This window comes from Oryctolagus cuniculus, chromosome 16 (assembly GCF_051225735.1).
Source record: "Oryctolagus cuniculus isolate XC-2025 breed Fujian yellow rabbit chromosome 16, ASM5122573v1, whole genome shotgun sequence".
NCBI classification, from domain to species: domain Eukaryota; kingdom Metazoa; phylum Chordata; class Mammalia; order Lagomorpha; family Leporidae; genus Oryctolagus; species Oryctolagus cuniculus.
Genome location: NC_142882.1, coordinates 53,135,692 through 53,157,996, shown reverse-complemented (window position 1 = coordinate 53,157,996; position 22,305 = coordinate 53,135,692). Strand labels below are relative to the sequence as shown.

Here is a 22,305-nt window from a genome sequence, read left to right as displayed (position 1 = left end):
AAAACAAAGTTTCCAATCTGAATGGCAATGAAGTGTAGCAGTGGTAGCAGCAGGACTCCCCCTGCAGCTCTGCATCCCCGAAGGGGCAGTCCCGTGGCATTCATGGCCACGTCCTTCGAGGCCTTGACTTTGTAGATGCTGAGGAGCTGCTGAAGCCAGAGCTCAGGTCAGTTAAGAGTCCAGTGGTCCTTCAGGCTTCACTGTTGCCACCCTCCCAGTGGGTCCCCGTGACACCCTCACTGTCCCAACTCAGCAACGGTGCATTACAGAGACTGTAGAAAGGGGAAAGGTCGAGACCACCGAGAGTCAATTGTTTGAGGCTTGTGGTGTTCCATTCTGTGGATGCAAATTAAGGGTTTGTTTGTGGTTTGTTTTTTTTTTTTTTTTTTTTTTTTTTGGTAGTCAGCCCATGTCCCGCACTCACAGTGCAGCAAGAGGGTCTGTGGAGGGGCTGAGGACAGTGTGGGCGCGAGAGGAGTAAGCGGAGGAGCCCTCATTGCCTTCCGATGAACATCTCATGAGAGAGGAGATGATTCTGGTTGGCCTTGAGGGGACAGGGAGGCAGCTGATGTCTTGGCAACAGGAAGGACCGAGTACGTCCCAGGCAGAGCGTCCTGCCATGGGAGCAGGCGTGTATTGTGGGAAGGCTGTGCTGGGAGCCTGGTGAGGGAGCCGGCCATGCTGTAGGGCAGGTGCGGCGGTGCCTCTGAGGCTCTCTCTGGCTCTGAGTGTAGAAGCTCATCAGACATCCACAAGCCTGATACACTCATCTGGATCTTGTACTTTTTTTAAAAGTTTTATTTATTTGGAAGAGAGGGAGAGAGACAGGTAGACAGGCAGAGACAGACAGATCTTCCATCGGCTGGTTCACTCTCCAAATGCCTTCAACAGCCAGAGTGGGCCAGGCCAAAGCTGGGAGCCAGGAACTCCATCCAGGCCTCCTGTGTGGATGGCAGGCACCCAACTACTTGAGTCATTAACTGGTACCTCCCAGGGTATGCATTAGAAGAAAGCCTGAATCAGAAACAAAACAAGGACCCAAACCCAGAATCTCTGATGTGGCATGCTGGCATCCCAGGCAACATTGTAACTACTAACACCAGGTGCCCGCCCCACTGTAACTTTTGTGTTTGTCTCTGATGAACTTAGAATCATGTTAGAAAAAAAGTAACACTGCTGTCACAGAGCTTACGCCTAACTTCTGGAGAGCCCTGTGCCTTTAACAATTCCTGTCTCCCCTGAGCAGCCTCTGACAGTGGCTCTGTGGGCGCTGGATCACTAGGTGGCTGGGAGTGACAGTCGTAGTGCCTGTCCTCTGTGGTCGTCGGAGAAACGTAGTGCCTGGGGAACTGGTTCTGTGACCTGTCAGCCAGGTGCACCGTGGAGGGGGAGTGTCACCCCTTCCAATGAAGCGTCCCTGTGCAGGCATTTCGTTCTGCTGATTTCATGCCCGCCTCAGTCTGCTCAGCTATGCATTTTGAAACAAACTGTGTATTTCCAGCCAGTTTTAAAATTTCAGTAGAAATCTTCAGTGTGGTTGAAAGCCAGCGGAATTCATCTGGGGCAACGGCGGCCAGCTGAGCACTGTGTGTATTTTGTTTGGAGCAATAAACAGACAGGGAAGTAGCCGCCCCCGGAGCCCGCAGAGGTGGCTGTGGTGAGCCTGTGCTGGGGGCTGGGTTTGGCCGCTGGTGCTTGTCTAAACAGCGAGTTCACTGCACACCTCGCTGCTCTCCCCGAGTCTGTTCTGCTCAACAGATTCTGGCCAGTCCCTCGTTCACGGACCCTCTGTCCCATGTGCACCTAATTACAAGTGCAGTCCTAAAGCGTTGACTCAGAGCTGGCATCCAGATCTCAACAGACCACAGTCCCCATTGCTCTCGTCCTCATGTAGCTCTCACCACCCTCGTCATGAATGTGGGAACGTTCATTATGTGGTACACGCCGCACACTGGGTTCAGGGCTTTCCCTGCAGCATCTTCTTGAATCCTCGTCCCCATTGTGCATGAACCCTATAGATCAAATAGCTCAGAAGTACGTGCTCTCATTATCCTCACCTGTGAACAAGGTGCTGGGCTTTAAGCAGCCACATACTTGTTCAAGGTCATGGTGTGCATAACTGATGGAGCAGGCAAACCTGGTGCTGATGGTGGAGCCCCGAGTATTGGTCCCTTTGCTGCGCTCCTCTTTGTCTTCTGTTGATTGAATCAGCACTGTGTGTGTGAGAGAGAGAGAGAGAGAGAGTGTGAGAGAGAGAGAGAGAGATGAGGGCTGTGACTTTGTGAGGATGCTCTAGGGCCATCACTAAATGCCACAACCTCAGACAAGTGCAGTGACAGCGTAGAGAGGTCCAGCCATCTTCCTGGCTGTTAAGTGAAGGAAATAAGTCAATAACACGCATTTAGTTTCTGTGCTACTCCCTAGGCCACCCTGAGATGCTAATGCTTCTAAAAAGGAGAGCCTGTGGAATTCAGTCACACGCCAGGTCATTTGAGAAGAGGTCTGTCTCAGGCTCTTCCTTCTCCCTGTCCTTCTGAAACAAATACCATACAGGAGACTGGAAAGATGATACTCACACGGGATAATCCACACTCAGTCATTTAGATGGCAGTGTTCTCCTTTCTAGCAGGTAACACATAATGCAATCAAACCCCGATGAGTTTTTGGCTTTATGTGTTAATGTGTGTGTGTGTGGTGTTTTGTTTTTTTTTTTTTTTTTTTTTTTTTTTTTTTTTTTTTTTTTTGACAGGCAGAGTGGGCAGTGAGAGAGAGAGACAAAGAGAAAGGTCTTTCTTTGCCATTGGTTCACCCTCCAATGGCCACCGCGGCCGGTGCACCGCGCTGATCCGATGGCAGGAGCCAGGTACTTATCCTGGTCTCCCATGGGGTGCAGGGCCCAAGTACTTGGGCCATCCTCCACTGCACTCCGGGGCCACAGCAGAGAGCTGGCCTGGAAGAGGGGCAACTGGGACAGAATCCAGTGCCCCGACTGGGACTAGAACCCGGTGTGCCGGCACCGCTAGGCTGAGGATTAGCCTAGTGAGCCGTGGCACCGGCCGTGTTAATTTGTTTTAGAATTTCCGGTTAGGCACTTGGATACCTGACAGTACTAAACTCTGATTACCCCTGAATGCTCGCTCAAGGTCAGGGCAGCTGAATGCCGGGATGAAGTAGGGGATTCTGGTTCTGCAGTTGGACGAGCTAACAAAGAGGGCAGGCAGCACCTTCTTTTGAAATAATTTCAAACTTAGAGAAAAGTTGGAGGAATAATATCAAAATTTATTATTTTTAATATTTTGCCACATTTATTTATTTGAAATGCAGAGTTACAGAGGGAGAGAGAAAGACCTTACATCTGGCGGTTTACTTCCCAAATGGCAGCAGCAACCAGGTCTGGGCCTGGCCAAAGCCAGGAGCCCGGAGCTTCTTCCAGATCTCCCATATGGGTGCAAGCACTTGGGCCATCCTCCACTGCTTTCCTGGGAGCATTAGCAGGGAGCTGGATCAGAAGTGGAGCAGCTGGGTCTTGAACTGGTGCCCGTGGGATGCCAGCACTGCAAACAGCAGCTTTATCTGCTACATCACAACACTGGCCCCATATTTTATTTTTTAAGATTTATTTATTTATTTGAAAGTCAGAGTTTCGTGGGGGGGGGGGGGCTTCCATCTGCTGGTTCACTCCCCAGTTGGCTGCAATGGCCAGAACTGTGCCAGGAACCAGGATCTTCTTCTGGGTCTTCCACATGGGTACAGGGGCCCAAGGACTTGGGCCATCTTCTACTGCTTTCCCAGGCCACAGCAGAGAGCTGGGTCAGAAGTAGAGCAGCCAGGACTTGAACCAGCACCCATATGGGATGCCGGCACTACAGGTGGCAGCTTTACCCACTATGCCACAGTACTGGCCCTGATGCCATTCTTTTTTAAAGATTTCTTTTATTTAGTTGAAAGGCAAAGTTACAGAGAAAGAGGGAGAGACATGGCAAAGAAAGATATCTCCTATCCACTGGTTCACTCCTAAAATGGCCACATCGGCCATGGCTGGGCCCGGCTGAAGTTAGGAGTCAGGAACTCCATCTGGGTCTCTCCCATGGTTTGCAGGGAAACACGTACTCAGGCCATCTTCCCCTGCTTTCCCAGGTGCATTAGCAGGGAGCTGGATAGCAAGCAGGTAGGGATGCCATCATTGCAGGCGGCTGCTTAACCTTCTGGGCTACAACACTGGCCCCCGTCATGTCATTTTTTATGGCTTAATTCTTTATTTCTAACAAGGGATATTCTTTTATATAACACAGTATGGTTATCCAGTTCAGGAAATAATTGAAGCAATACTCTCATCTCTCCTACTTTCCACATTCCAATGTTGCCAATGGTGCTAATAATGTCTTTAATACCCTTTCCCCTTGAATATGGGATCTGGTCCATGACCACACCCTGCAGTGGCCGGTTATGCTTTTTAGCTGCCTTTCATTGGGACCAATTCCTCAGCTGATGCTTTTGAAGAATACAGGCCAATATAAAAAACAAAAAACAAACAAAAAACAAAACAGAAGGCTCCTCATCTTGGCTTGTCTGCGTATCCCAGGGCAGATGTGCAGAGAAGCGACTGTGCCTTTTCCAGGGCATCACACCCGAGAGCACACAGAGTCCATCTGACTCTCACTTGTAATTAATTCTGAGCCCCTGGTTAAGGTGCTGTGTAGGTTTCTGGCTGCATTACTATTATCATTTTTCAGCTAATAGCCAATAATTTTATTCTTAATCATTTCCAGTCTCTGGGTACATAAAGCAAACTAAATGCTGATCATTGAGAGTGCAGAGCATATTCCAAGTATCAAACCATCTTGATGACAGGTTGTAAAATCGTGGGCTGTCAGAGTGCATGGGGGCCTTAGAATTGCCACATGCATGTGCATACGTTTGTTAACTTTAGTAGACTTTATTTTTTGAGCAGTTTTGGGTCCACAGCAGAATTGAGCAGGCAATCCAGAGGGTTCTCATCAATCCCTCAACTCCTTGCAGGTGCAGCCTCCACTACCAAGCACCTCACACCAGGGAGGTGCATCTGGTACAGTACATGAAGCTACAGGGACACATCTGTCCCACCCCAAGCCCATAGTTTATGTCAGGGTGAACTCTGGGTGCTGTGCCTTGCAGTGTCTTTTTGTAAGTCAATGTGGAGCGTACATTTGCTGCATTCAGAATATTCAGGGCTGTCACTTTGCTAAATGCCATGAGAAGTGCAGTTTTCTGTGTTCTGTTATAAATTATGCCTCTTATTGCTTTGTGTAATGATTGTATCTTTATAGTTTACTTCACTTTAAGGTCAGCTTTTAATACCATATCAGCGGAGAGAGAGAAACTGAGGCAGCTGATGGAGCATGATGCCTCGCCCTCCCCTTCCGCTCAGGTCCTCGGTCTGAAGCACGCCCTGTCATCCGTAAGTTACATGTCTGTGTCATGCAAATGCCTGGAAATGTATCCAGCACATGAAGCTTTTATATTTTCCATATCAGCAGTTGTGTTAGAAATGCATGAGAAACCAAACAAATGACCCAAAGAATATTCCAGTCTTTCATAGGATCTGGTTACCAAAAGCACCAAAACCCAGCCTACTCCGAATCTCAGTACCTAGTATTTTGTCAACTGTTAAATTCTATCAGTTTGGTTTTCTCTGATTCATCTCAATTTTTCCATTCCTATCAGACTTGTGTGGGGTGTTTGTGTGTTTGTCTTACAGGCTTTTGTTTGTTAACATTCACAAAATCTGACAGTTGGGAAGCAGTTTTGTGTCCCTGAGACCCCACACGCCATAGACCGACCTAACAGATGCCAGGTGGCCCAGCAAAGCTCCCATTCATACTCTTAGCTGCTCTCCTGCAAAGCAGTGAGCCAGCTGAGGGCTCCTTCAAGGGCAGGGACATTATTCCATCTGTTAAGACAGTGCAAAGCGTCTAGAGCAGAGTCATAGGCAGGGGTCTGTCAGGTTAGCCTTGTGTCTGCAACAGCAGGAAAGCCTTCATGATCTGCACTTAGCCTTTCTCTCGCACGCTCTGTCTCCCCTCCTCATCAGCTTCGATTCATTCATCAGAATAGTCGGGCTCCATTAAGGAGATTGTCCTTCTGCTGTTGAAATAGCTGAAGTTATCTGATTATTCACTCTGTTGAGAAGCTAGAAAAGTTTAGAAGCACCATACTTCCTGTGTGTAGTCTTTGTTTATACTTTGGAATTCATATTTTAAAAAAAGAAAGAGTGTTTGTGCATGCGAAATTGCCACCAGAAGCAAAACTGAAATTTCTATTTCAGATCAGGTAGGAGATGAGTTGTAGAATCTTGTTCCCAGAAACAAAGACAGACATGGGAGATCTAGAAAAAAATGTCCATGTATTTTTTCTATTCATTATGTCACTGAGACAAGTAATTCTCTTGGTATAAAGTTAGTGGTAACTCTTTTACCAGTGGCACATATGATTGTTGTACAATATTTAAGGACTGCTCACTCAGTGAACTATTCTAAGCATGCTACCTTTGAAAGAAAAATTAAAAACAATGTTAAGAATTGAACAAGAGGGGCCGGTGCCATGGTACAGTAGGGTAATCCTCCACCTGGAGCACCAGCATCCTTCGTGGGTGCAGTTCTAGTCCCAGCAGCTCCACTTCCGGTCCAGCTCTCTGCTGTGGCCTGGGAAGACAGTGGAAGATGGCCCAAGTCCTTAGGCCCCTGCACCCATGTGGGAGACCAGGAGGAAGCACCTGGCTCCTGGCTTCGGATTGGTGCAGCTCCAGCCATTGCGGCCATTTGGAGAGTGAACCAACTGAGGGAAGACCTTTCTCTCTGTTTCTCCCTCTCTCCCTCTCACTGTCTATAACTCTAACTCTCAAATAAAATAAATAAAATCTTTAAAAAAAAAAAAAGAATTGAACAAGATAGAGTCTTAATGTTGTCTCCTGGTCTGAGATAGAGAAACCCCTTTGGATTGTGGTGGACCATAGGCTACACACCAGGCACTACTTTGGTTCGAGAACAGCAAAGTGTTTGGGTTTCTAAGCTTATTTCTGGGTGGTCCAGTGCACGTCTTACTGTTCCCATTAGGCTGGCTTTCAGTGCACTTGGGAGATGCCTCCACTGGGCTTCCCAAAGACATTCGTTTCTCCATGACCGACCGTCCCCTCCCTGCCCTCTTCCCAGGGAGGTGTGCGCTCACCTGTTGATCTGCTCGTGTGCCCATTGAAGTATCTTGGGCCAGCGTTGTTCTCACCTTTGCTGAAGAACTCATTCTCACCCAGGTTGATAATTTTGGATTTGTATGATGGAACAGAAGGGTTTTTCCCACCCCTCCTCTTTTGGGGGGTGGGTCTTGGATTCCTAGTTAGATTCAACTTTGCTTTTTAAAAATAAAATGTTTAGAGTCCTCTGAGAATGATATATTGATGCTGTATAGATATAGTGACATCTTGGTGTAACACACACACGCACACCAATGATACATAGATGACATATTGATATAGTGACATCTTGGTATATTTCTTTCTTCTGCCTGTGCTTTACAAAGGAAAGAGAAGCTACTAACATAGTGCAGTTTTCAAGCTCTGCCAAGATTCCAGCCCCTGTACCCGTGGCGTCCTGGCCGAGAGAAAGTGAATGTCCCAGAGAGGTTGTCATGTGTGGGCTCCGTGGTCACTGTTTCCTAAGCAATCCTTGCAGGCTTTCACATAACCCCTCCTCTTTCTGTGGGCACCCAAACCAAAGCTTCCACCACTGCTGGAGATGCGGGCGGTGGACGAAGCAAGACCCAGTCCTTTGATGGCAAAGCCTGACTTTTAGGACGTCAGGAAGACAGACAGGGTGGACCTCCATGCAGGCCCCTGGGGAGCTCACTCTGGGAGTGTCTGGGGGACCCCTCAGGGTACCTTGTCCCCTGAGAAGACAGACCACTGGGGGCCTGTGGGCTGCGAAGGAAACCTTTGACCTTTGGCCAGGCCTTTCCTTGTCGAAGGGGCTGAGGAACGGGCCCTGTGCAGGGGAACACGAAGCAGGCCTGGGGTGGCACTGTGGATGCTCACATCTCACGTCCGACCATTGCCATTGCCAGGGCTATGGTCCTTAAGTCCTTGTACAGGTAAGTGAAGTGCCATTTGTAATCTGGTTTTAAAAAGCAGTAGCCTTAATCCTAAAGAATGAGTGAAATAACCCACCTCTATTGGAACAAAGCAAAGCTGGTCTCCCACAAGGTTTTGTTTCTCAGCAGTTTTCCAAGGGTCTGATTCCACTGGTGTGACCATTAAATCACATTGAAGTTGGCCCAGTTGTAGGAGCAGGGGCCATTGTTCTCAAGGAGGAGGGAACAGAGAGTGGAAGTCTCAGAGGAGGAGGAGACGCTGGGAGACCCTGTGCAGGGGCCGGTGTGGCCCATGCCTGCCTGCCCTGTCTGGAGGGAGGACCCCTCTCCCTGCCCTCCACCACAAAGTTTCGTGTTGGTTCCCTCACGGGCAGCTCAACTCCCAACCCCTGTGCCTGCATTCAAGGGGGCGCCACTGCATCCCCGGGAGGTTTCCTGGGCTCTCAGGGACCTCCTGGCTGGGCCCACTGCTGTGCATCTCTGCAGCATCCACTCATTAATGGAGCCCACTATTTTTTTTTTTTTTAACATGTTCCAGGCCCTAGCACAAAACACAGAACTTAAAGAACGCTTACGCAGAATCCATGCCGAGTCTCTGCTCCTCGAGCCCCCCGCCGGTGCCACATCCGGTGACAGCCTGGCAGAGGTGGGTAGGTTTCCCCGGGCTGGTGACATCTCTGCCGCGGCCACCCCTGCCTCATGCCTGGCTCTCGGGATTCCAAAGCCTTCTTGAGCCCCTGCCGCCAATCGCACTTGACAGCTGCTCTTGTCTTGCTTTGGCCTGCTTTTACCTCATGGCGTCCTAAACATCACCCCTTGCAGAGGGGCCTCCAGGGGGTGACAGGTGCTTTCAACCCCCACCCTCCCTGCCCTGTTCTCCGTGGCTTTTCCCTTCCCACTGGTGCCTCTCTCTGTACATTCTCAGGGCAAGCACTGCCTTGTGGCTATAGCAGCTCTGCTGGTTCTTCTGAAGGTCGGGGGTGCGTTTCGAATGAGAAAGAGAGAGACGCAGGTGCATGCCGCCACAAATAAGTCAGAAGGGCACATGTGTATCTCTGGCTGCCTCCAATGCGCCAGATGTTTCAGGAACCAATTTATTAGACTGAGTGCATTAAAAAACAAGGCAAGGGAGGTAAGAAACACAGCACATATGTGTATGGAAATTTTTTTAGAGAAGCTTCCGATGTTTCGATATTTTCTTATAATCCTCCTTCCTTTCCAGGAAAACGAGCCCCTCCCAGCCTCCTTCCCACTTTGGGAAGCTGTTGAGTGGGGGCACTGAAGTCAGTAGAGACCCCAGGTGGCTGCTCCAGATGAAGTACAGACAGTGCCACCTGCTGATGGCCCCTCTGCCTGGCAGGGGGTGGGAGGGGGGATGGGGTGGGTTGCCCTGTCTCTGCAGGGAGTCTCTGGTTTAGTATACTTATACGGCCGTGGCAGTGATGGACTAGGGAATTCTACAGACCCATTGTCCCCAGAGACAATAGAACCCAGACCCAAACAGCCACCGTGCAGGATTGAGCGCCCTAATGTGACAGGTGGCCTCTGCTTTAGACCTAGGCAAAGACAAGTGCTCACCAGGCGAGCCCCGCTTTGAACGTGCACCTCATGGGCCAGCACCGGGCTGGTCTTGGCCACGAGTGGCCTCCCTCAGGGCTGTTAGCTGCCAGGCCTTTCTCTGGTTTCATGCGTGTTTCCTGAGAGTGCTTGCCTTTTCAATGCCATGGCCACAAGAATCGCATTTATCCACAGAGCAAAGAGTTAGATAAGCTTTACTTGAGGCTTGTTGAATTCATGCTCAGCGTGTATATTTGGGGCTTTGTGTATCTTGGGAAGAAGTCCAGAATCACAGCCCTTTTAAAATGCATATGTTTAACCTGATCTCAAAAGAGACAGTGTCCTTGAGGGGTGGCAGCCACACCCCTCAAACTCCCACCTCCCAAAGCGGCCTCCTGGAGACTTGAACCAGGGATGCCCTTGTCTCGTTCCCTCTCTGGGAGACTCTGCATCCCGTGTTTTATCCTTGTTGCCACCGAGTGACTCACGCTGACTTTCCCGGCAGAGGAAAAGCTGTTGGTATCTCCAGGAAATGGTACCGGAGTCGGTGGAAATGGCTGCCCACACGGAAAACTCCTGTCCGTGTTTGTGGTGACTCCCAGGCACTTTGAATAGTACTCTGCTGGGTAGTGCCAGCCCCTGCCCTGTGGTCAGGGTGAGGTCCCCGTTTCGAGGACCTCTTGCTGTCTTTGCTTACTTCCTGTTACCTCTTTTTAGCTGCACAAATGACCCACCTTTGGTGTCAGGCCTGACCACTTGAATTTTTTACAAAATGTTTTTTATTATTATTTATTTATTTGAAAGACAGAGTTCAGAGAATCAGAAGCAGCGAGAGAGAGAGAGAGAGAGAGAGAGAGAGAGCGCGCGCTGCAATGGCCGGAGCTGGGCTGATCCAAAGCTAGGAACCAGGAGCTTCTTCTGGGTCTCCCACATGGGTACAGGGGCCCAAGCACTTGGTCCATCTTCTGCTGCTTTCCCAGGCCGTAACAGAGAGCTGGATCAGAAGTGGAGCAGCCGAGACTCAAGCCAGTGCCCATACGGGGATGCTGGTGTTGTAGTTGGCGGCTTTACCCGCTATGCCACAGCGTCGGCCTCCACGTAAATTCCTAAACATCCCCCTTCCAGGGTGGGCATTTGACTCGGTGAATGTAACACTGGTCGAGATGCCTGCATCCATTTTGGAGTACTTGGGTTCCAGTTCAGACTCCACTCCTGTTTCCAGCTTCCTGCTACCATGCACCCTTGGAGACAACCAGTGATGGCTCAAGTACTCAGGCCCCTGCTGTTCACATTGGAGACCAGAACTGAGTTCCCAGGTCCCAGTTTTGGCCTAGTGTGGACTTGGTCATGGCAGTCATCTGTGGGAGGGAACCAGTGAATGAGAGATCTCTCTCTGCCTGGCTCTGTCTCTGTGCCTCTCAGATAATAAAAAATAATTTTTATTAAAAAATAAAATACCCCCTTTCCTATTAGAAATTACCCCCATAACCTGTCAAGTCCTATTTTTATTTTCCTGAATGTGAAGATTTACTATTATCACATTTTCAGTGCTTAGATTATTCTGTATTATTTCAGATTTCAAATAAAGGCCAATTGATTTTCAGAAGTAGCATCCCATAACATTTAAAGTTCATCTTTTAAAAATACATTTTTCTGACCACTAGGAAAAGAAAAGAAAGTTCATTTAAGATACGAAAACAGAAAGAACCTTAAAGAAAAATCTGAAAGAGAAAAAAAGGATCTAGTTCTTTTCTTTGCCAACTGTTTCCTATATTTCTAGATTCCACCAGCATTTGAATGTATTAACTCACAACCCTAACTACTACTTTATGTAGTAGATGGTGATAGATTCATTTAAGAGACAAGGAAATTAAAGCCTAGAGGGTTTAAGTAGTTTGCCCAGACACGTAGCATGGGAGAGAGAGAGCTGGAACTGAAATCCATGTGTAGTGAGGCCAAAGCACCGGTTTTCTCAATAGCATCACTTTGCTACACAATGAAGAAAGCCACACCACGCTGGAAGACTTCCTGAAGCTCCAGGTGAGAGTCAGAGGGTAATGGTGTGAGAGAATGGGGCACTGGAGCATTTTATATATGAAAGAATTAAGTATAGGAATACAAAAGGCATCAAAAACCAATGAGAAAGAGATGGATAAATTAGGTCAGTGCAGCCCAAAGCAATTTGAAAGGAAATTTAGATCTTTTAATTGCATGCTAAAATGAATCACCAGCCAATTTGAGTTAAACATAAAAATTGACACAGAAGGAGATTGATTTAAATATTTACCAAACTTGGAGGAGAATTTCCTGAATTATGGAAAAGAAGATTGCAAAAGAATTGTTAACTAAATCTGAGAAAAAAAATGATTGTCAAAAAATTAAGGCAAATAGTACATTAGGAAAAATATTTTCAGAGAAATATGTCCGCAGTGAACAAATAATATCAGAAACTTATGACCTTAATAAGTAAATGGAAAATGCCCATGGCACTGGCATCTCATATGGGCTCTGGTTCCGTTCGAGTCCCGGCTGTTCCTCTTCTGGTCCAGCTCTCTGCTATGACCTGGGAAAGGAGTGGAAGATGACCTAAGTGCTTGGGCCCCTGCACCCACATGGGAGACCTGGAGGAGGCTCCTGTCTCCTGGCTTTGGACTGGCCCAGCTCCAGCCATTGCAGCCATTTGAGGAGTGAACCAGCAGATGGAAGTGCTCTCTCTCTCTAATTTCTCAAATAAATATTTTTAAAAATTATTTATTTTAAAGGCAGAGTTAAGGGACAGGGGTCTTCCATCTGCTGGTTCACTCCCCAAATGGCCAGGGCTGGGCCTGATCAAAGCCCAGAGCCAGGAGCTTCTCCCACGCCTCCCATGTGGGTGCAGTGTTCCAAGGACTTGGGCCATCTTCCGCTGCTTTCCCAGGGACAATAGCAGGGAGCTGGATCCAAAGTAGAGCAGCCAGGACTTGAACTGGTGCCCATATGGGATACCAGCATTGCAGGCAGAGGCTTTAACCACTTTAGCACAACAATGCTCCCAAAGGTCATAATTTTTTTTGAAAGATTTATTTATTTATTTGAAAGAATTACAGAGGGAGTCACAGGGAGAGAGTTTCCATCCACTGATTCACTCCTCAAATGACCACAATGACCAGGGCTGGGCCAGGCCAAATCAGGGATCCAGGAGCTTCATCTGGGCCTCCCACTTGGGTGCAGGGGACCAAGCACTTAGACCATCCTCCACTACTTTCCCAGGTGGTTTAGCAGGGCTCTAGATTGGAAGAGGAGCAGCTGGGGCTTGAACCGGAGCCCACATGGGATACCAGCATTGCAGGCAGTGGCTTTACACACTACACCATAGCACCAGCCCTGGCATAATTTTCAACAAATTCCCAAATGTAGATGGTTGTGGGATTTTTTTTTTTTTTAATTCTTGCTCTTTATAAATTCACAGGAAGGTGCAAAGAAAAGCAGTAGAAGGTCCCATTCACCCTTCTGCCCACATTCACGTATCCAAGAATCATTCATTCATCAGCACCATGAAAGTTGAAACAATTAGATTAATTTAAAAGTTTTTCTGCATTATAATGTTCGATGCCCTTAATGTAGAGTTGTAGAGAAAGTAGGGGTTTTCTTCCTTATGAGTGTAATTAAGCATGTGTTGCTTATAGTATAGGTTTTGCCTTAAACATTTTTAATAATTCACCTGAAGATTGATTCTAAGAACTAAAATAGAAGCAAAGACAATGCTTGCAAATAGACTCCCCATCTTTGTAAATCCGAAATTGCCCTTAATTTCCAAGAAAGAGAATTGTTATTCTATGACCCACACATCTAAAGAAATATTAAAGTTCCTTGTCTCCAAGAATCTTTAGTAGCCCAAGAAATGTTCACAGTTTAAAGGTAATTAAACATAGCAGATGATATACAGGCTATGAACACTTTCATCCTAGTTTAATAAAAAGTAAAAACAAACCTAGGGGCAAGTATTAAGGTACTGCTTGGATTGCCCAAATTCCATATCAGAGTGCTGGTTTGAGTACTCACTACTCCATTTGTGATCCAGCTTCCTGCTAAGGTGTAGCCTGGGAGGGAGGTGATGCCTCCAGTGCTTATATTGTGTGATTACAGTGATTTCCAAAGGAAGAAAAACGATATGCATAACAAGGATTGGACTTGTATCACAATGCTGGGCATCTGATGGTATTACAGGATGTGCCTTTCTGTTGATTTTGTTTGCAATATGAACAATAGCTTAGTAACCCCTCATGCAGTACAAACACAAGGGACAATTACTGAATTGAACTGACTTTGTTAAGGTTGTAATAAATGAGACCCGGAGCTGTTACAGCCCTGCTGAGCTTCCTATTGGAGTTCATTTGAAGTCACTGGAGTAGGGGGACACCAGATAGGGCTAGGGGCCAGGAGTACAGAGTGAGCATCCCTCATCCAAAAACCCCAAGTACTCCAAAGTCAAGCTGAGCACTGACAACACCACAAGTGGAAAGTTCCAGTCCTGACCTCACATGATGAGTCACAGTCAAAATTCAAGTGCACTAAAAATATTGCATAAAATTTATGTTCAGGCCCTATGTATAAGGTGCACATCGAACATGAGTGAGTTTTGTGTTTACGCTTGGGTCACATCCCCAAGATACTATGTTTTATTTATTTTTTATTTTTGGACAGAGTGGACAGTGAGAGAGAGAAATGTCTTCCTTTTCCATTGGTCCCCCCCCCCCCCCAATGGCTGCTGCGGCTGGCGCACAGTGATGATCCGAAGCCAGGAGCCAGGTGCTTCTCCTGGTCTCCCATGTGGGTGCAGGGCCCAAGCACTTGGGCCATCCTCCACTGCAGTCTCAGGCCACAGCAGAGAGCTGGACAGAAAGAGGGGCAACCGGGACAGAATCCAGCGCCCCGACCGGGACTAGAACCCGGGGTGCCGGTGCCACAGGCGGAGGATTAGCCTAGTGAGCTGCGGCGCTGGCAATACTATGTTTTGTACATGCACCTATTCCAAAATCCAAAACATCTCTGCTCCCAAGCTTTCGGGGTAAGGGAAACCTGTAATGCTTTAATCAGCCAGGAAATCCTTCTGAGCCTTCAGGGTAGGAAGAAGAAGACAGGAGAGCGCAGAGTGACTGGTGATCAATTATTGAGTAGAACGAGTGAATAAATCATTGGCCTCTCACGCAGCCGGCACATGAAGATTCCATTGCTTAAGTGAGCCTTAGAGAACTCGGCTAATCACTGGGGTGTCTTCCAGCTCCTCGCTCGGGGCCAGTCTCCCTCCCCCGGAAGAGGACAGTGGTCCTTATTTACAGAGTCTAAAGTGACCTCCTGGGGAGGGCAGAGGCACAACTGCTTTTCAGAGGGCTGCTTGGATGTGACATGGGTCGGATCTTTGGGCTGTTGGCTTAGGCAGATGTCTTATTTAGGAAGAACGGGGGAGAAAGGGATAGACATTTCCCTGTTTCCTGAATAGACACTTCATAAAGGGACCCCTTGTGCTTTGTTGATTAGGAAAACCCACAGTGGCCCTCCTGGGTTGATGACACTGAGGGGTGTATTCATAAATCTCCTGGGCAAGACCTTGCCTTTTGTTCCCCAAATTATCCTGGGACTTCCTCGTGGGATGCGTCACACTTTGGAATCAGCCCCGAGGGAAACAGGAGCTCTCCGGGAGTGGCCTTTTCCTCTGACTCAAAGGCCTTGAATCCTCCTGTCCCCAGTCTTTTTCCTCAAGGGCGTGGTCAGGTGTCACCCCTGTGAAGCCTTCCCCAAACCGGAGCCCCCTGATCAGAGGCCAGTCTCACTTCAGTGGCCCTGTCCCCTGCGCAGCTTTGTTCTGATGGGTGTTGAGGTGCGTCCCCTGCTCCAGGTACTGAGGCCAGAACCGTTCTCTGGCACCTCGTTCAATCCCTCCATGGCCAGCTCCGCTCAGTTGGTTGAGTTGAATTTTCACTTGCAAACAGGATGAAAGCTTAGTCTGAGTATTTAGGTTCTTTCCAGGGGACAGGTCCAGACCCAGAGGAGTGGAGATGGGGGCCCAGGCGAGATGAGGAAGCCACTCCGTTCTCTGGTGGTGGTTGTGTAGAGCTTTCCCAGAGAGCTGGTGATCTCCTTCCCTCAATGAGATGATGTGGGCGGAGAGAGACAGACAAAGAGAACCCAGCTCATCCGTCATGAATAATGAGTGATCTGCCCTCAAGGGCTCTTCTGGAACCAAACACACTGTTTCTTTGTGGAGGGACACCTCAAAGGCAGCCTGGTGGCTTCTGAGTTCACCAGGGGCACAAGAAAGCTCTGCCACTCTCAACCAGCCGGGCAAGGACATGCATTCAGTGTCATTCAGAGGAAATCTTAGGATAAAAATAAGCATCCTGTAGCAGGAGAGAATAAGAGGATGTGATTCAGGGCACACAGGAATTCCCCCCTCCCCCTTAGATGGAACAGAGACTGACCTGCTTGGAGATTGGTGGCATGCCTGACAGTGCCTGCAAGTGACGTGCTCTGCTGGGGGGACCTTCGTTTTTCATTTTCATTTTCCTCCTCTTTGGAGCTGACATCTGCTTTTAGTGGCTTGTTTGCATGGGCCCGTGACCTTGAGAGTGATGCAGCTGAATCATGTGTTTCTTTGCCTGTGCTGAATTCTTCCTAACTACGTGCGGTTTTGTTTGGGCTCTTCTGATAGGAGAACTCCGGAGACGAAAACCGCGCCCTGGTCCACCAGCTGTCCAACGAGAGCCGGCTCTCCATCACCGACTCCCTGTCGGAGTTCTTTGACGCCCAGGAAGTCCTGTTGTCTCCAAGCTCTTCAGAAAATGAGGTCTGAGTGCTGTTCTCACTGAGGGGTCTCAACAGTCTTTTTGTTGCTGTGTTCATTAACCTGCTCAGTAAATAGTCCCATTTAGCCACGCTAAATTCCATGGCCCCTTTCCTCCACTGCATCCTGACGCCCCCAGACACAAAATGATACGATATACTAGAAAAATGCTGTAGAAATTGAGTGTGTTGGGTTACTCTTCAATTCTGTTACTTAATTTTTACTTTTCTTCTCAATTAAGGGTCAATAATTCTGACTTCTACCTATTTCATTATGAAGTATTTCCATGACAGGGAAAGCAATTACCCATTCTATGCATTCTTTAAACCATGGAATCTGTCTTATATTAATTTATAATATGCAGTTATATTAATCTTTGTAATCTGGCCATTGTTATGTTAATTAATAGTAAATAGTACTATCAGATTGATGCTAGAGATCATCCTTTCCTAGTTAGCATTGCTCTGTGTGTACTGATAATTTCACCCCTTAATAGAGGTAGTGATCTAGTTTCTGTGTTAATTCTCATAGAAGATCTGTTTGCAAATAGCTCAAGAACAAATTGTAACTCCTTCTACCCAAACACTAGTAACTTCTGAAAATGCAGTGTGAATTGATAAGGATTTTTTAATAATCACAGGAATCCTGAGTTTACTTGCAGTTTTCCTCTGGAGAACTAATCAAGAATGTATAAGAATTTTAATAACAGGTGTTTGCAGTGAACACCTCCTGGGTAAACTGAGGTATGAGCCTCTGAATACGGCAGCCAAATTATGTTTGCAGATTGGAAATGTGGGACTCAAAATATAGGATCATTTGGAGTAAGGGTTTTATGAAAAGCTGCCTCTTCTTAACTCTTATCCTAACGTGCGAATTTCTTCCTTCTCGTAGATTTCAGATGACGATTCCTACGTCAGTGACATAAGTGATAATCTTTCCTTGGACAATCTCAGTAATGATTTAGATAATGAGAGGCAGACCTTGGGTAAGATTTCCATTATCTGATCTCTGAAAGTTTGCATCATTGTAGAATACTAATAAAATGTGTACCCAGTGCCTGCCTGCTGCATGCCGAGAACGGCAGCATTCTTCCTACGGAAGAAAATTAAAACGTGGTCCTCACCCTGCAGGATCTGATACCCTGGGTCAGAAGACAGCACCTACATTTGGAAGATGTATTCATTCAACTAACATGTCTGCTTGTGCACATTTTTATTTTATAAACTGTGGATAAGCCAATTATTATGTGAATATACTAACAATGCACCCGCATCCCTTATGCCATCACTCTGCAAATCTATTAGTAAATAGCTTTTTGCCTTTAGGTATCTGGGGGGTGGGGGTTTATAATGAAAGAATTTGGTAGAGTATATATGATAAAAATCTGATCTAAGTGGTGCATTAAGAGAACACATTGGAAACTAACTTCCAAATTTCTGTCTCCTCTCAAGGCACCTTTAGATGTCCTCTTGCTAACTGATTGATCCCAAAAGGGAAAGTGATGGCCAGACAAGGCATTTCATACTGCTGGTTTGAACCGTGGGGTATTTGAAGTGCCTACCTATTCCCGAAGTGCTCTGATTAGGACTTCAGCAAACAGGCTGAACCTGTTTAGGAAGATGCCCTGAAAAATACTTTTCCCTGCGTGGAGGTTTATAACATCCAACTCTCCCAGTCTGGGCACTCAGTGTGCCTTGGGGCCTCTAGTCTGTTTGCTGTGTGCACTAGATACTCAAAGCATGGCCCATTTTATGTCACTGGAGGGCAGGGAGCATATTATGACCTTTGTGATATTGCAGGGTTTCCCAGCTCAGGGGTTAGGTGTGAGCCATGATAATGAATTGTTGTCTGGACACTGAAGAGCCACCTCTTGGGGGACCACAGTATAGACAACAGGCAGGTAGTTCTCTCGCCCACTGGAGGAGCGGCCTTTCAGCATCGCATCTGCTATAAGTGAGACGCTCATCATGCACGGTGTTTTGCTTGCATTGTTTCCGAAGAGATGACCCTGAACCCCTTGGTGGAAAGTGTAAAAAAAAAAAAAAAAAGGGTTCTTAGGAGAAGGCCAAGTTCATGTGCTGCTTGTGTTTTTTAGAGAAGCAGGGAGGCAGAATGAAAGAGAAAGGAAGAAACATCACTTCCTCCCCTGGCAAATCACCCTCCGAGCTCCCCCTGTGTGTGAGGAAGGCCACACTGTCTCCTTGAGGACATAGGGAGGGAGCCAAAAGGGCAGAGAGTGAATGGAGGGTTCAGGGGTCAGAATTGGGAAGAGTGGACATGGTCCAGACCCGAGACCGTGGCTGTGCTGATGCCAGCCAGGAAAAGCCCCCAAGACTCTCAGGCCCAGTTTCTCTTCCTCCACCGCTGTTTTGCTGGGATGCTGACCAGCGTTGCACAGCTTGAGCAAACCCCCGCCCTCACCTGGCTTTCTGTTTGTGTTTGGATCCTGGGAACACATGTTGTCCAGTGTTTTGTAGACACTGAGGAGGAACAGATTTTTTTTTTTAAAGATTTATTTATTTATTTTAAAGTCAGAGTTGCACAGAGAGAGAAGGAAAGGCAGAGAGAGAGAGAGAGGTCTTCCATCCACTGGTTCACTCCCCAGTTGGCCTCAATGGCTGCAGCTGTGCTGATCCGAAGCCAGGAGCCAGAAGCTTCTTCTGGATCTCCCATATGGTGCAGGAGCCCAAGGACTTGGGCCATTCTCCACTGCTTTCCCAGGCCATAGCAGAGAGCTGGATCAGAAGTGGAGCAGCTGGGACTTGAACCGGTGTCCATATGGGATGCCAGCACTGCAGGTGGTGGCTTTACCCATTATGCCACAGTGTTGGCCCGGAATGGATTTCTAAACATCAGTACTCTGCTGAAGATAAGGGGAGTGGGAACACCTGTATGCCCTGTAGCACAGTTTTGCTTACCAAGGAACTAGGATGGGATCAAGGTCTTGATCCATTGTTACACTAGAATTTCTCTGAGGTCATCGTAAATGCGTAAATAATAAGTTTATAATGTTTCCTGCCAACTCCCCAGTCCCACCCCGACCCCCCAAAACAGTCACTGCACACACTGAAGCTCCATCACTGTTCTGGGAGCTGTGGGAGTTAAGTAGTTAAAGATGTTGATTCAGGACCACACTTCTCCATTCACCCCAGCTTTGCCTCTCGCTGGCTTTGTTCTAAAGCAAGTTACTTAATGTCTCTGGGCCCCATTTCCTTTCTGTAAAATGGGGATGATAATGCTGCTTCCTCAGGAGGTTGTTAGAATAATTAGGAATAATATATGGAAATTGCTTAGAAGGCTGCCTGCCGGGGACGGCGCTATGGTGCAGTGGGTAAAGCTGTTGCCTGTGGTGCCAGCATCCCATATGGGTGCTGGTTCGAGTCCCAGGTGCTCCACTTCCAATCCAGCTCTCTGCTATGGCCTGGGAAGGCAGTGGAAGATGGCCCAAGTCCTTGGTCCCCTGCATCCACATGGGAGACCCAGAAGAAGCTCCTGGTTTCAGACTGGCATAGCTCCGGCTGTTGCAGCTAATTGGGGAGTGAACCAGCAGATGGAAGATTCTCTCTCTTTCCGCCTCTCTTTCTCTCTCTGGGTAACTCTGACTTCCAAATAAATAAATTAATTTAAAAAATAAAAAGAAGGCTGCCTGCCACGATGTAAAAGGCAAAATGTGTGTATATGTAATATTTGTTGATGGTGGTAGAATAACATTCTGTGATAATTTAGATTAGTGTAATCAAAGAATATTTTCATTCTCCACAGAAAGCTATTTTTAAAAATTACTATCATATGCACCCACTTATGTGTCAGGTTTTGCCTATGTTAAGCAATTAAAACAAATTCAAAAATTAATTGGATGCTTAGATGAAAATGAGACTGCACAGTTTGACCTCAATTTCATTTTTTTTCTGTTCATCAAAGCAGCCTCTTTATTCAGAGTGATTAGCTCCATAATGAGTATATGTTAAATATTTATGGTTAATAAATAAGTGCACACGAATGAACTATGTTGGTATAATGCAGAAGACTTTATTTGGAAATAGGCACGGTTAGGATGGGAAAGGAACTTCAGAGTGTTAAGTAAAGGGAAGCTTAATAATAAATTTACACGCCCAACACGCAAATGTTTCACTCACCAAAAAAATCCATGCACCAGATTTACAAATACAATCCAGGTGAGGATTACGATGTAAGACGGACATAAAAACCAAAGATTCTGCTCCTCTACTTAAATAGAAGGCATACAGTTCAGCAAGGAAGAAATGCTGAAATGAAAGGAGAGTATTCCAAGCCACACTGGAAGCTTTTTAAATGTGAGTTACAATGAGGAGACCACGCTGTCTGCCTAACAACTTGACAGGAATTTAAACCAAACAATGAGAGGCCTGGGAGGCCCTGGGAAATGAAACTCATGATAAAATAAAAATTATGAAATTATGAAAATTATGATGAAATTAAAATGAAATAGATGCTGCCCTTAAATGGGAAAATCGGTCCAGCCTTGTTGAGCAGTCGTCTGATTATGTGCATTGAAAGTCTAAAGACATCCACAGTCTTGGACAGAGTGGTCCCACTTCTGCGTATCTCAAGATCATCAGAGCTGCAGGCAGGCGTTTAAGTGGGTGAAGATTCACTGTTGGTTTTTGTTGTTGGTTTTTGTCATTGTGTCATAACAGAACACTAGCTCTGAGAGTCTGGCAGCAGATGAATGAGTCAGTAAATTGTGGCATATCTATAACATGGAGGTATTTTTGCAGTCATTAAAAATGATGCTTCCATAGTATTTTAGGTAACATGGAAGTGACATTTCTGTTAAGTTGGACAGAAAACCGCATAGCGTAGGAGAGCTCTGTGGATGGAGCATACTAAGAGATACTCCAGGATGTGAATGGTGGCCATTTTGGGGTGAAGGACTAATGGATGACTGTGATTGCCTTTTAAAGTGTTCTGTAATCAACACAATTGTTTACCAGAATTTGAAGTGATTTCTCTGAAAGTTTATAAAGCTTTATAAACAGTCCCCTTCTGTAGGCATAGAAATCCACTCTCCAGTTTTATCCTTAGCGTATATGAGCTATGAGAAACTAGCTTCGGAGTAAGGACTTAAGGGCCCCTGTGAACACACTCGTGAGTTTCCATGCATGTGACATTCGGTATTTAATTGCTCAGAATTCTTTTACTCCCTTCCTGACCTCTCATCATATTGTGGACAACTCACTCGGACAGCCAGACTGCGTCCCTGCTGGGTAAAGTTTTGGCTGTGGATTGAAAAGAGAACCACAGAATGAAACAGCTGTGTAGACAACCAGGCCTCTCCCCCTTTCAGATCCCATTCTCGACAATGGTGCTGGGGCAGTGAAGTCCACGCGGAGAACCTGCCTGCCCGCGCCGTGCCCCAGCTCCAGCAACGTCAGCCTGTGGAACATTCTGAGGAACAACATAGGCAAGGACCTGTCCAAGGTGGCCATGCCCGTGGAGCTGAACGAGCCCCTGAACACACTGCAGCGCCTGTGCGAGGAGCTGGAGTACAGCGAGCTCCTGGACAAGGCCGCGCGGCTTCCCAGCGCCCTGGAAAGGATGGTGAGGGGTCAGCGCGCCGCCCACCTGCTGCCCAGCCCGCCGCCTGGCCCGCTCTCGTCCCCTGGGGCTCCGTGCGGATGGCGCCGTAGATAGGTTCACTCCCCAGAGATGCCTGGTTCTGCGTGGTCACCCTGGGCCTGCCTGGCTCCAGGCACCTGGTCAGGATTTGTCCCAGGGAGGGGGAGAGGGGAGGGACACTCCTCCCTGGCCCCAGTGCCTGGGGGCGTCCC

General features: G+C 47.3%; 2 protein-coding genes across 11 annotated transcripts in view; both read left to right on the top strand.

Moving 5' to 3' along the window:
* The window catches only part of GSDME (gasdermin E), a 376,936-nt gene that overhangs the window by 217,975 nt on the left and 136,656 nt on the right, over positions 1-22,305 (top strand). The window lies entirely within an intron of this gene.
* The window catches only part of OSBPL3 (oxysterol binding protein like 3), a 282,066-nt gene that overhangs the window by 217,979 nt on the left and 41,782 nt on the right, over positions 1-22,305 (top strand). For 8 of the 10 annotated variants that reach the window (XM_089315399.1, XM_051852838.3, XM_051852841.3 and 5 more), the window contains 5 exons: positions 5,307-5,437; positions 8,657-8,764; positions 16,364-16,498; positions 17,387-17,480; positions 21,822-22,075. In XM_089315399.1, coding sequence (XP_089171525.1) covers positions 5,307-5,437; positions 8,657-8,764; positions 16,364-16,498; positions 17,387-17,480; positions 21,822-22,075 — 722 coding nt within the window. The remainder of the gene's footprint in view (positions 1-5,306; positions 5,438-8,656; positions 8,765-16,363; positions 16,499-17,386; positions 17,481-21,821; positions 22,076-22,305) is intronic. The other 2 variants (XM_051852843.3, XM_051852842.3) reach the window with 1 other exon arrangement.